The sequence below is a fragment of the Hemiscyllium ocellatum genome, chromosome 7 (assembly GCF_020745735.1).
Source record: "Hemiscyllium ocellatum isolate sHemOce1 chromosome 7, sHemOce1.pat.X.cur, whole genome shotgun sequence".
NCBI lineage: Eukaryota > Metazoa > Chordata > Chondrichthyes > Orectolobiformes > Hemiscylliidae > Hemiscyllium > Hemiscyllium ocellatum.
The window spans coordinates 74,162,323-74,173,727 of NC_083407.1; the positions used below are offsets into that span (position 1 = coordinate 74,162,323).

Genomic DNA, 11,405 nt, shown 5'->3' on the forward strand with positions numbered 1-11,405 from the left:
CAGAACTACTTTGCATTGTAAATGTGTTAGTGTGCTATTGTATTGACACAATTGTTGTAAATGCTTCTGAGCAGGAATCCATCTTACCATGAAATATTTTGTTTCAGTTGCCTACATTTTTACTGGTCTGACACATTGCTCAGTAAAAAGTGTAATGCTATTTCTTTTTTCCTACTTAACTGCAAGTTTGCCAATAGGTTGTGTCTTTAAACATTCAGATTTTTTTCCTTGTTACTGAGCTAAACACAAGGAAACTATTAAAAGACATGAGTGGGAGCTACAAAACCTTAGTTACCTAGTCATGGATATTTTATGTTGACATGGATTGGTCCAGAAAGTGGTTAAAACTGTAATTCAGAAACAAAAACAGTTGAAACATAAAACTATAATAAGTTCAGTTTATAATAATCTAATTTATGTAACATTTAATTAGCTGGATCAAATTCTGTTTGTGAGCCGTGTTTTGTTAAATTAACAGTTTGCTATCATTTTACTAAATCTCAAAATCACTGGCACTGGCAGGATATATGGTGACATCTTAATCCAATCTTATGCTTTGATGCTACATGGACATACATTAACTGGGTTCGTAATCCAACTCATATATTGTTGTCAGTTACTAAAAGTTTGACTATCATTATGTCATTTATGTCGATATAATCTATCCCTTGCCCTGGGAATTGTGCGTTGAGCTAACTTTGAATAAACAAGTGTATTTAACTCCGTACAACAAACAATTTGTTCATCTTTATATTTGATCAAGTAACCTGTAACACAAGGAGCACTGTATCTGCTTTCCTCTCAAATGCTTGTTGGCTCAAATAGTTGGACCATGTCACTCAAATAATGTTGCTGGGTTTTGGCATTTTCAGCTGATTTTCTAATCAGATAACCTCACAGAACTGATGTGTGTCTGGGAAAATGAAAAAAAAACAATCATTTGTTTTGTCTTATTGAATTAAGTCTTCTTTCAAGCAGTAAAAGTTTGGCTTAGGGTTTCTAACAGTCTAATCCATTTAAGATTGTCAGATAAAGTTAATACAGGTTAGGTAAAGAAGAAATAATTCGAAATAAAAAAAACTAATTAACACATTACTGTATTTGGAACTTTATCATGCTTCAAAATATTCAGCTTTGGAAACTATTAGCCATAAAATTAAATGTCACTACTTTAATCACTAAACTACCTTGTTTTGAAGGCTTGAAAACTTAAATCAAATTCTATGTATTATAGCGGTGACCTCACTCTCAGAGTGCCTTTAGTGGAAGGTCACAAATAAAGCTGCACTAAATCATTGTTTCTTGTATCCGTAGTACTGGAGTGGGCTTGCATTTTCATCAATAAACTCAGTCAAATGATTTTGAAAGTTATTTATTTAATAGTTCATAAAACATAACATTTTAAAACTAATTTAAATGCAAGCTTTGCTTCGTTTCTTTCTATCACACAATCATCTTGCAGTTTGTACGTTTTTCTCTGATACTAATTGTAGATATAATTGGATAAGGCTGATGAAACAAGCAACCAAATAATATTGGCATGTTTATATCCAGTGTTTGTTTTACAAGTGCTGTTGGTCGTCCCTATGCTTCTGCCTTAAATGAGCAACTTGTACATACATCATCATCAGGGTCATCAGATCTGACATGCAACCATTCTGTTTTTTGGGGGCTAAACAATCTTGGCCTTGAGACATCAACGATACCAGAACATTCTGATCCTTACACACTCCAGACCCTTGTTCAGACATTCTTTCAATGAAATATGTGACCACAGTCTCAGGGTTGCGTAACCTAGAAACGCAATAAATGTGTACCATCGGATTAATAGCAGCTCGTCAAACTCACTCCCAGCGTATTCTGAGACAGTCTTCACAAACGAGGACAGTGCAGGGATTCGATGCTGCTTTCGTTTTTATAACACTAATAATCGTGCAAAAAAGGACAAAAAGACAAAGTTATAGAATAGCTAAATTTCATAGTCGTTATTAGGACATACGTGCAATAGTGCAATTTTCTTGTGCCACTCCAAGAATGCAGACATTTTTTTATATTGTCCGAAGGACTTCTCGTGCAAAATGTTTACTGACGTGCTGCCTTTGCATTCCTGCTTTTGCTCCTCTGTTTGGATGCAACTGCTGTGTCTCTGGGCTGTAGACGCTTCTCTCTGTTTTGTAGGCCGCTCCTCCCTTTTCTCCTATCCTGGCGGAGTTTCTGGTCCCAGTTCTGATATTGACAAAACACCAGTTTAACTCACAGATCATACACGAAGATTTCGCTTTCAGAAATTCGAACACTGGAAAATCAACGAAAGCTAAGGGCGTTCAACACTCTCGGTGCATTTTCCCGCCAAGTATGATCATGACCTTTCTTTAATGGTCAAAACCAAAATGAAAAGAGAGATGGATGGTATAACGCGATCTGGAGCACAGACAATGCTGGAAATACACAGTGCCTCTATACAGAAAGAACCAGGGCGTGGTTGGTTTCGACAGAACCTGTCTCACTCTCTAAAAAGGGGCGGCCAGATGTGCTGAGTATTTCCAGCATTTTCTGCTGTTGTATCAGACCTCCAGCACCCACAGAGTTTTACCTTGATCCTTTTCCCAAGTCGATCCTTCCATTTCACAGCTATGGAACCCTCCACCAAAAGTAATCTGCGGAATGAAGAAAAAAAGCACCGAGTGCAACTCAATTAAATTCCCCAGCAACAAACAAAAGTCACAACAGGCTTGCAACAGTGCAAGATGTCTGTGTGTACCTTGCTCTCTCCTCATCCTCGTAGCCCATGATAATATACTCCTCATTGGTTTTAATTTCAGGACAGAGACACGCCGAACTCGTGTGAAGCGTCACCGTTTCCTTTGGGATATTCACCAGGGAAGATTTCAGGACATCTTTCACTTCCACCGTCGTGGCGACGTCGTGACATTTATTTCTCACCTCTTTCACTTTGGCACGAATGACTGGAATGAGACTCCCAATTTAAAAACATACACACACACACAAAGACAGCGTTTACTGGCGCACAGCGCCTCATCTCAGCAGCATATTGATGGGGAGCCATCGGTGCTTGGAGCTCATTTCATTTCCTCTCTGCTCACAGCAGTTTGATAAGCCCTGGGCTCTGTGCCAGGAAATTGACCGTTCTTACCAAATTTGTGCAAACTCAGTATGAGTTTAGGCGCGGCAGCAATTCTAACACTTTCTATGTCAAACCTCCACGGTTTACCCAGCACTAGAAAAGCTAAAAGGTCTTAAAATTGACAAATCATTGCCCTGATGGGCTACATCCTAGAGTTCTGAGGGAGGTGGCTGAGGAAGTAGCGGAGGCGTTGGTTGAGATCTTTCAAAAGTCACTGGAGTCAGGGAAATTCCCGGATGATTGGAAGATTGCTGTTGTAACCCCCTTGTTCAAAAAAGGATCAAGACAAAAGATGGAAAATTATAGACCAATTAGCCTAACCTCGGTTGTTGGTAAAATTCTAGAATCCATCGTTAAGGATAAGGTTTCTAAATTCTTGGAAGAGCAGGGTCGGATTAGAACAAGTCAACATGGATTTAGTAAGGGGAGGTCGTGCCTGACAAACCTGTTAGAATTCTTTGAAGAGGTGACAAGTAGGTTAGACCAGGGAAACCCAGTGGATGTGGTCTATCTAGACTTCCAAAATGCCTTTGATAAGGTGCCACACGGGAGGCTGCTGAGTAAGGAGAGGGCCCATGGTGTTCGAGGTGAGCTACTGGCATGGATTGAGGATTGGCTGTCTGACAGAAGGCAGAGAGTTGGGATAAAAGTTTATTTTTCGGAATGGCAGCCGGTGACAAGCGGTGTCCGGCAGGGTTCAGTGTTGGGGCCACAGCTGTTCACGTTATATATTAATGATGTGGATGAAGAGACTGGTGGCATTCTAGCGAAGTTTGCCGACGATACGAAGTTAGGTGGACAGGCAGGTAGTACTGAGGAAGTGGGGAGGCTGCAGAAGGATCTAGACAGTTTGGGAGAGTGGTCCAGGAAATGGCTGATGAAATTCAATGTGAGCAAATGTGAGGTCTTGCACTTTGGAAAAAAGAATACAAGCATGGACTACTTTCTAAACGGTGAGAAAATTCATAAAGCCAAAGTACAAAGGGATCTGGGAGTGCTAGTCGAGGATTCTCTAAAGGTAAACATGCAGGTTGAATCCGTGATTAAGAAAGCGAATGTAATGTTGTCGTTTATCACAAGAGGGTTGGAATATAAAAGCAGCGATGTGCTATTGAGCCTTTATAAAGCTCTGGTTAGGTCCCATTTGGAGTACTGTGTCCAGTTTTGGGCTCCACACCTCAGGAGGGACATACTGGCACTGGAGCGTGTCCAGCGGAGATTCACACGGATGATCCCTGGAATGACAGGTCTAACTTACGAGGAAAGGCTGAGGATCCTGGGATTGTGTTCATTGGAGTTTAGAAGGTGAAGGGGAAATTTAATAGAAACTTACAAGATAATCCATGGCTTGGAAAGGGTGGACGCTAGGGAATTGTTTCCGTTAGGCGAGGAGACTAGGACCCGTGGGCACAGCCTTAGAATTATAGGGGGTAAATTCAGAACTGAAATACAGAGACATTTCTTCAGCCAGAGAGTGGTGGGCCTTTGGAATTCATTGCCGCAGAGTGCAGTGGATGCCGGGACACTAAATGTCTTCAAGGCCGAGATTGATAAATTCTTGATGTCACAAGGAAGTAAGGGCTATGGGGAGAATGCTGGTAAGTGGAATTGAAATGCCCATCAGCCATGATTAAATGGCGGAGTGGACTTGATGGGCCGAATGGCCTTACTTCCACTCCTCTGTCTTATGGTCTTATTTAGTAGCGGCATTACTTAGTCAAGGGTGAAAATAATCTGGCTAACTGGTAAATATTATGGACCCAATATGTCCTTCCAAGCAGATTGTGGGGTTTAACTTTTAACACATTTAGACGGTGCCACCGAAATCCCATGGAACAAACTAAAATTCTTATTTTACATAACATCATTTGATTTAGTTTGAATTTCAGAATTGTCAGAAATCTATCATTTTCTTAAAACTGTAGATAACAGAATTTGCACATGGATCCCTGATGGATAACGCGAACTACTACATTCAAATGTATAAGTGAATTTGTTTGAGGAACACTCTCCAGCACTGCCCCCCCCCTTTTTTTTTGTCCCAATAAAGGTCGCTTACCATAATTGTAGTTATTCTTCAGGTAAACTTTCTGAGTGAGTTTTACTGGTGGACACTTGCAGCTGTCTGTAGAGAGAGCAGAGATGGTAGGTGAAGTGTCCAGAGGCTGTCAATTGAACCAGTTACCACCTCACTCTAGCCTTAAAGATGGACTCAGTACTCTGTCCCTAGGAAATACTATCCAAACAACCTCCAGTCGTCACAGTATTCCCTGGATATTTATATAGGGATCGGGCAGTGTGAAAGGCATCAGGGAATAGAGTGCCATTAATATTGTGACTACACAATGGAAAGCATAGCGGGATGGTTCATGTAAATTCAGGAAAGAAATTATCAGTGTTACCTTTTGGGAATAAAGTATATTTTGAGGAAGGGAGAGAACAGTCACTGACTAGGACACTAGCGCATCTGAATGCGAGCCTGGGACACAAGTTACGTCAGGGTCTCTGGAAGTATCTGGTCTATGAGAACTTCCATGGTTCCAGCACTTCCCCTTTGCCAGTCGCATATCAGTAAGGTGTTATCATACTAGGATTGTATGAGGTACCTGAATGCCCGTTAATATAGGAAGGTTGGGATAGTAGGGAACCAGAGGGCAGAAGGCTCTTGGTAAAGCAGTATTATCATTAAGAAGTTTAAATATTGTGTCGGGGATTAGCTAATGAGAGCAAGTTGCACACTGTTTGATGTTTGCTGAGTGGTAGGGATTGGCCATGGCATAGGAGAATTGGGTACTACAGGACAATGGTGAATATATTTATTTGTAAAGTCTCTCCATCACTTCACCTGATTCCTCCCCCCCCCCCCCCCCCCCACCCCCTCCCTCCCAAGATAAACGTTGTAAGAAAATAGAAGCGAGTCTGGGGAAATGCTTCCTTGTAAGATCATCAATCTTTGCATTAAAGGTTGGGCATTGGGACTAAGTTCATGGCGAATAATTGAAATGCTTACTCTGAAGAATGTAGGAAAGGTGAGTGGCTTTGCCCAGATTTAACACTTTCACTACTCCCTCAACAATGTCACATCGGATAGTTATCTTTTCCTGTCGATGAGGAATTCTCCTCCCTCTCCCCACATTGAGGGCAGCGTGCTTTCTCCCAATCCCCCCTGGGAATGTACATGCTCCCTCCCCGATAATCTTTGACTCCTGCACTCCCTGATGCGTTTTTACACCGGGCAGCCGCCTGCAGCTTCCATCTGCACTGACGCCTGCTTCATTCTCAGCCCTTCACAGAGCAACTCTTGTGCTGCCAGCCAGAAGCCATGATTTATTGGGAGGCCAGCATTTCCCAGAGTCTGCTCCTGGAACAACACGGCAGCGCCAAGTACCAGCGACAGGAGGAAGGAGAGAGCACAGTCAATGCAGCTCGGGTAATAAATCTGCCAATGGAGCTTTCCAGAGGCTGATTTGTGTCCCCGGGCAAAAAAGAAGCGTGCGAGTTTACAAAGCACAAGCACCTCCCTCTTTTTGCTGAGGGACCGTCCTCAGTGCTGAGGTCTCACGGGGACATGTGGGCGTGTCTCGCCACGAATCCTGACCCCCATCTCTTTATCAGGCGTTCCTTCAAACATCCTCTTCAATGGGAATATAGGTGTTTGCTTTACTCAGTAACTGGGGGGTAGTTTCTGACACACACCTCACCGCCCTCACTGAGGGTGAAGTAAGCCTTATTTTTTAATATCACTGACGCTGGCCCCAGTGTGGCTGGAGCCGACGCGGTGAGGGAGGTTTGGGAACGTGAATGTTGTCACTTGAACAAGATTCCGATGGTGCGACAACTGAACTCTCCTTGTTGAAAGAAACAACTCCAACGTGTCACTTATCCAGAGCAGGGACTGGGAAAGATATCACCCTCACAAGAGGCTTGAGCTCTTTGGGTGACACGGTGGTTTAGTGGTTACTACTGCAGCTTCACAGCAGCAGGGATCTGGGTTCGATTCCCACCTTGGGTAACGGTGTGGGTTTTGTACATTATCCCCGTGGGGTGTGCTCCTATTTTTTTCCCCACACTCCATAGTTGTGCAGGGTAGGTGAATTGGTTATGCTAATTGCCCATGGTGCTTGGGGATGCCTAGGTTAGGTGCATTAGTCAGGGGTAAGTATAGGGTAGGGGAATGGGTCTGGGTGGGTTACTCTTCGGAGGGTCGGTGGGGACTTGTTGGGCCGAAGGGTCTGTTTCCACACTGCGGGGATTGTAATCTCTCAGTTGGAGCGCCAAGTGCATATAGCTGCACCAAGTTTGCACAGAGTCAGGCTGTGAGGGATCTCTGTGTGCATTTGGAAAGGTGCAGTGGCCAACTGTGTGCAACAAGATAATGTGTGGCATGAAGGGCGAGTCCTGGGACACGGCGGTTCCCCTCACACTGTGAGCTCTTTGGGCTACCAAGTGGGATCCTAGACTGTCAAGAGTAGCAGTAAGATGAAGATAGTGCAAGGTGTACAGCAGACTGAAACATTTGACTTCCCCTATACTTTCTCAATTGGCAACCGCGCTCTTCCCTCCCCGCCCCTGGGGCAGCTCTGCCTTTCCATCCACTGTCCGCATTTGTTTGGAATGAAAATTCAGCTTCTCCATAAAGCGGTCCGCTGGTCAGTGAACTCCCAGCTCTAAGGGTGCCCCTTCTCGGTTGACTTACTTGACGCTTGGAGAAGGTGGCACACCCAGCAGCCGCCAGCTTGGCCCTGAACAGCCAACTATTACATCCTTCAAGTTGGATAGCTCTCGGTCACCCCCGCACAGGCTGGTGCCTATGTAGTGGTTAGCGACGCCTTGCAGTTTTAAAGATCGGAGGTTGGAAACATAGAGTCATAGAGATGTACAGCACCGAAACAGACCATTCGGTCCAACCTGTCCATGCCGACCAGATATCCCAACCCAACCTAGTCCCACCTGCCAGCACCCGGCCCATATCCCTCCAAACCCATATACCCATCCAAATGCCTCTTATATGTTGCAATTGTCCCAACTTCCTCTGGCAGCTCATTCCATACACGTACCACCCTCTGTGTGAAAAAGTTGGCCCTCATGACCATTTTAAATCTTTCCCCTCTCACCCTAAACCTCTAGTTTTGGACTCCCGTACCTGGCTTAATCAAATATTAGGGATTATCACTCAATGGGTTCACTCGGCAGGCTGAAGCTTTGTTGCCAGAAGCTGTTTATACAGGTTGGCCCCTTTCACCAATAATGGAGGGGCTTTCACACAGCACGGACATTCAGGACTACACCAGGGGCACACGGTCTGGTTCCTGCTTTCCTACTCTTCAATTGCGCTGATGATGTGGAATGCCCACTCCTCCTGACAGCTTTACCCGTTTTTGTTTCCTTCGAAATATTGATTTCGCATGTAGACCAAGTGCAAGTTTAACCTCAGACAGGCTCTGATGGCAAGGTGAACATCATGACTTACCACCTCCCAGGTTCCTGCAGTTATTAATGGGAGAATGCACGGACAGGTCCGGGACTGTTTCTTTAAAAGACAAAAAAAAAGTAACTCCGTTACATTTTTATTTTTTATAAAGATTTTGAGTTGCTGAGAAATTGATCAAATGGAATGAAAGCGTCCAAACTGGTTAGTACATTGTGTATGTTTTGGGTAAGTAAAATTAGGATTGGGTGGTGGTTCATCTTACTGGGGAGGAAAATCCTAAAGTCCCCACAGAGATGACCCCCACCCTCCCTGACAGACACCAAGCTGGTGATGACTTGCTGATGGTCCGGGGAAAACGTGCGAATGACACAATCAGGCCCCTGCTTCAGGAGCTGCACTGTTGGCGGGTGAAAGGGAAAAGGTCCCAGAGACTGCCATTCAGTCAAGTCACTGCGCGGCACTCCGAAAGCTAGTGTGCTTCCAAATAAACCTGTTGGGACTATAACCTGGTGTTGTGTGGTTTGTAACTTATAGGGACTAAGTAGAGAAAATGTGCGCACTTAGAATTTAGTTGGAAAGTTTAACCCGTTGCAAAACGCTTCAAAATGACCGTCCCGTTCCCACCGCAGTGAATCGCCCGGCTTCCAGTTTTCTTCACAAAAGAAACTCCCCTCTTCCAGCTCTTCGGGCTTTCTGTAAGCCAGCTCCCCGCGGTAGTTGCTCGCCCCACAGCGCTGCTCAAACTCACCGGGTGCATCGGCTGTCACGATGGCTTCGGGAGAGATGCAGACTCCGCGGTCGTACACCGGGAAGTCATTGCAGGCCAGATTCTCCGGCCAGCTGTGGTTGTACCTCCTCATGACGGGCTCGCAGCCGTCCCTCGCCCTCTCGCACACCGACTTACACGGCTTGATGGGCTCATGCTGGAAGTCGATGGTGCAGATGGGCGCGTACATGGCACACAGGAAGAACAGCAGCACTGGGCTGCACTGGATGCCCACCAGCCCTTCGTACTGCTCGATCGCCAGCACGGCATTGTCCTGGGTACTGTGGTGCAGATGGTTCGGCATCTTGGTCATGTTCCAGGGCATTGGCTTGCACATGGGGATCCGGATTGGCTCACACGCTGCGGCTTCTGCCCTGCGGGCCAGAGCCAGGCAACTCATCCACAACAAGGCGAAGCAAAGCCCAGAGCGCAGCATCTTCACCCGGGGAGCTGCTATCCAACTGTCCTGGATCCCTGCGACCGGGAACCACCCCCGCTCGGTATCTCAGCCCAGCCGGAGTGTTTTTTTTTATTTGAGGAAACTGTCCTTTCCAACGCCCTGTCGCTATCCCCTTCCCGCCTCTCAGTCACCAGGGGAGGGGGAGTTTGTTGGAATCCTTGTATCTTTCAGAGGAAACAGGGCGCCCTCTCTCTCTCAAGCCAGCGCCTAATGAGTGCGTCTACATTAACTGCACTTTTATAACTTTTCTAACAGCAGCCCTATGACGCGATCTTGTCTTGTTCCATTTGAGATGCAGTCAAATGACAGTCAGGTCTGGAGTTTATGATTTTATTTTAAATCACCAATAAAATATGTTCCTCGTGCTTTCTGGGCGTGTTCACATTGTCTCTTGTTCAGGCAGTGAATGTTTTCTTAGGTCAAGCTCACTGCCAATGCCTCTGACTGCTGGGTACACAACAGGCGGTTTACAGAAAGTAGCACACAAACTGAGCTTTGACTTTCTGCTTGCAGAACAAACACAAAAGCACGAAATACCCCCAGAACAATGCTCCAGCAAGGGTTCCACTTACCTCCTGAAAGAGGAGTTCGCAGACTGGAACATAAAGAGAAAATATCCTCAAGGCACCAGGAAAGTCGAGCCCTGTGGCTGATTTATTAGGATGGGTCATAATAGAATAGTTACAAGGATAACATACCATGTTCAAAGTTTGAAGTGATTAAAATTACAATTTGCATTGCGCGCTCGGAATATTGCCGTCCATCTGCAGCTTCTGAGACCCCGCGGCAGAAGTGTTGGTCCACATTGGGTTTCTTTTCCTCGTGAAAGAGATCAATAAGCCACATTCTGTACATGTGCAAATGCGCTGGAGATCTGCTTTAGCATGCTCTGTGTTGTACTTAACGGCGGCAGGACAGAATATGAAGCAATCAACGTATTCTTCCCATTCTGGGTTTTTACCTATGGATTCTTCCTGTTGTCCGATCTCCCATTTGTGATGAGCTGCCTTTTAATTTTGCCAGATGACTTCATAAAATGCCAGAATGGAGACTTAATGGAAAGTAAGGAGCCTTCTGCATAGCTGCGCTCTGTAAGAGATCTTCATAATTATAGCATTCTATTATCCAGGCTTATTTTTTAAAAATGTTACCTATAGCGTTACATACGATATATGTTCTGTCTACTATGATATAATTTGACTGAAGTTATTTTTGTGAGTGTTATTATTGTCTCAAATAAATTAGCCCTGGGAACTGGCGTTGTGACATGTCTGGCACTAATGCTTATAGATATTGTCCTCATTAACCCACAGATGATTAATTGCAACCTCCCATGTACAAACTAGGTGGAGATAAATTAAGTGTCCACAGACCAAAACATGCACGTTATAACTACCAGCACATGAACGTCAAATAGTCAAGGCTGTTAAAAGTACTTAGAAAGGGTTTTGTCATTTTGGCAAGTTGTGCAGTTCTCTGTAAATTTCAATATGAGAAGAATCCTAACGCACTCGCGAAAAAGAAACTCAAACCAGCTTTTTCAGATGTGAACCTACAGTATATGCAAGATTAAAGTACAGGGTCAATCAGTTTTTGACCATTG

At 44.7% G+C, this 11,405-nt stretch overlaps 1 protein-coding gene across 1 annotated transcript; it reads right to left on the bottom strand.

Moving 5' to 3' along the window:
• Positions 1 to 1,356: 1,356 nt before the first annotated feature.
• On the bottom strand, positions 1,357 to 10,179 carry frzb (frizzled related protein). Its single transcript, XM_060827347.1, has 6 exons — positions 9,325 to 10,179; positions 8,616 to 8,675; positions 5,205 to 5,270; positions 2,762 to 2,966; positions 2,594 to 2,657; positions 1,357 to 2,226 (listed from the first exon to the last, which is right to left on the bottom strand). Exons 1-6 carry the CDS (start codon positions 9,776 to 9,778, stop codon positions 2,083 to 2,085), a joined length of 993 nt encoding a protein of 330 aa, XP_060683330.1. The 5' UTR covers positions 9,779 to 10,179; the 3' UTR covers positions 1,357 to 2,082.
• Between the last annotated feature and the right edge of the window lie 1,226 nt (positions 10,180 to 11,405).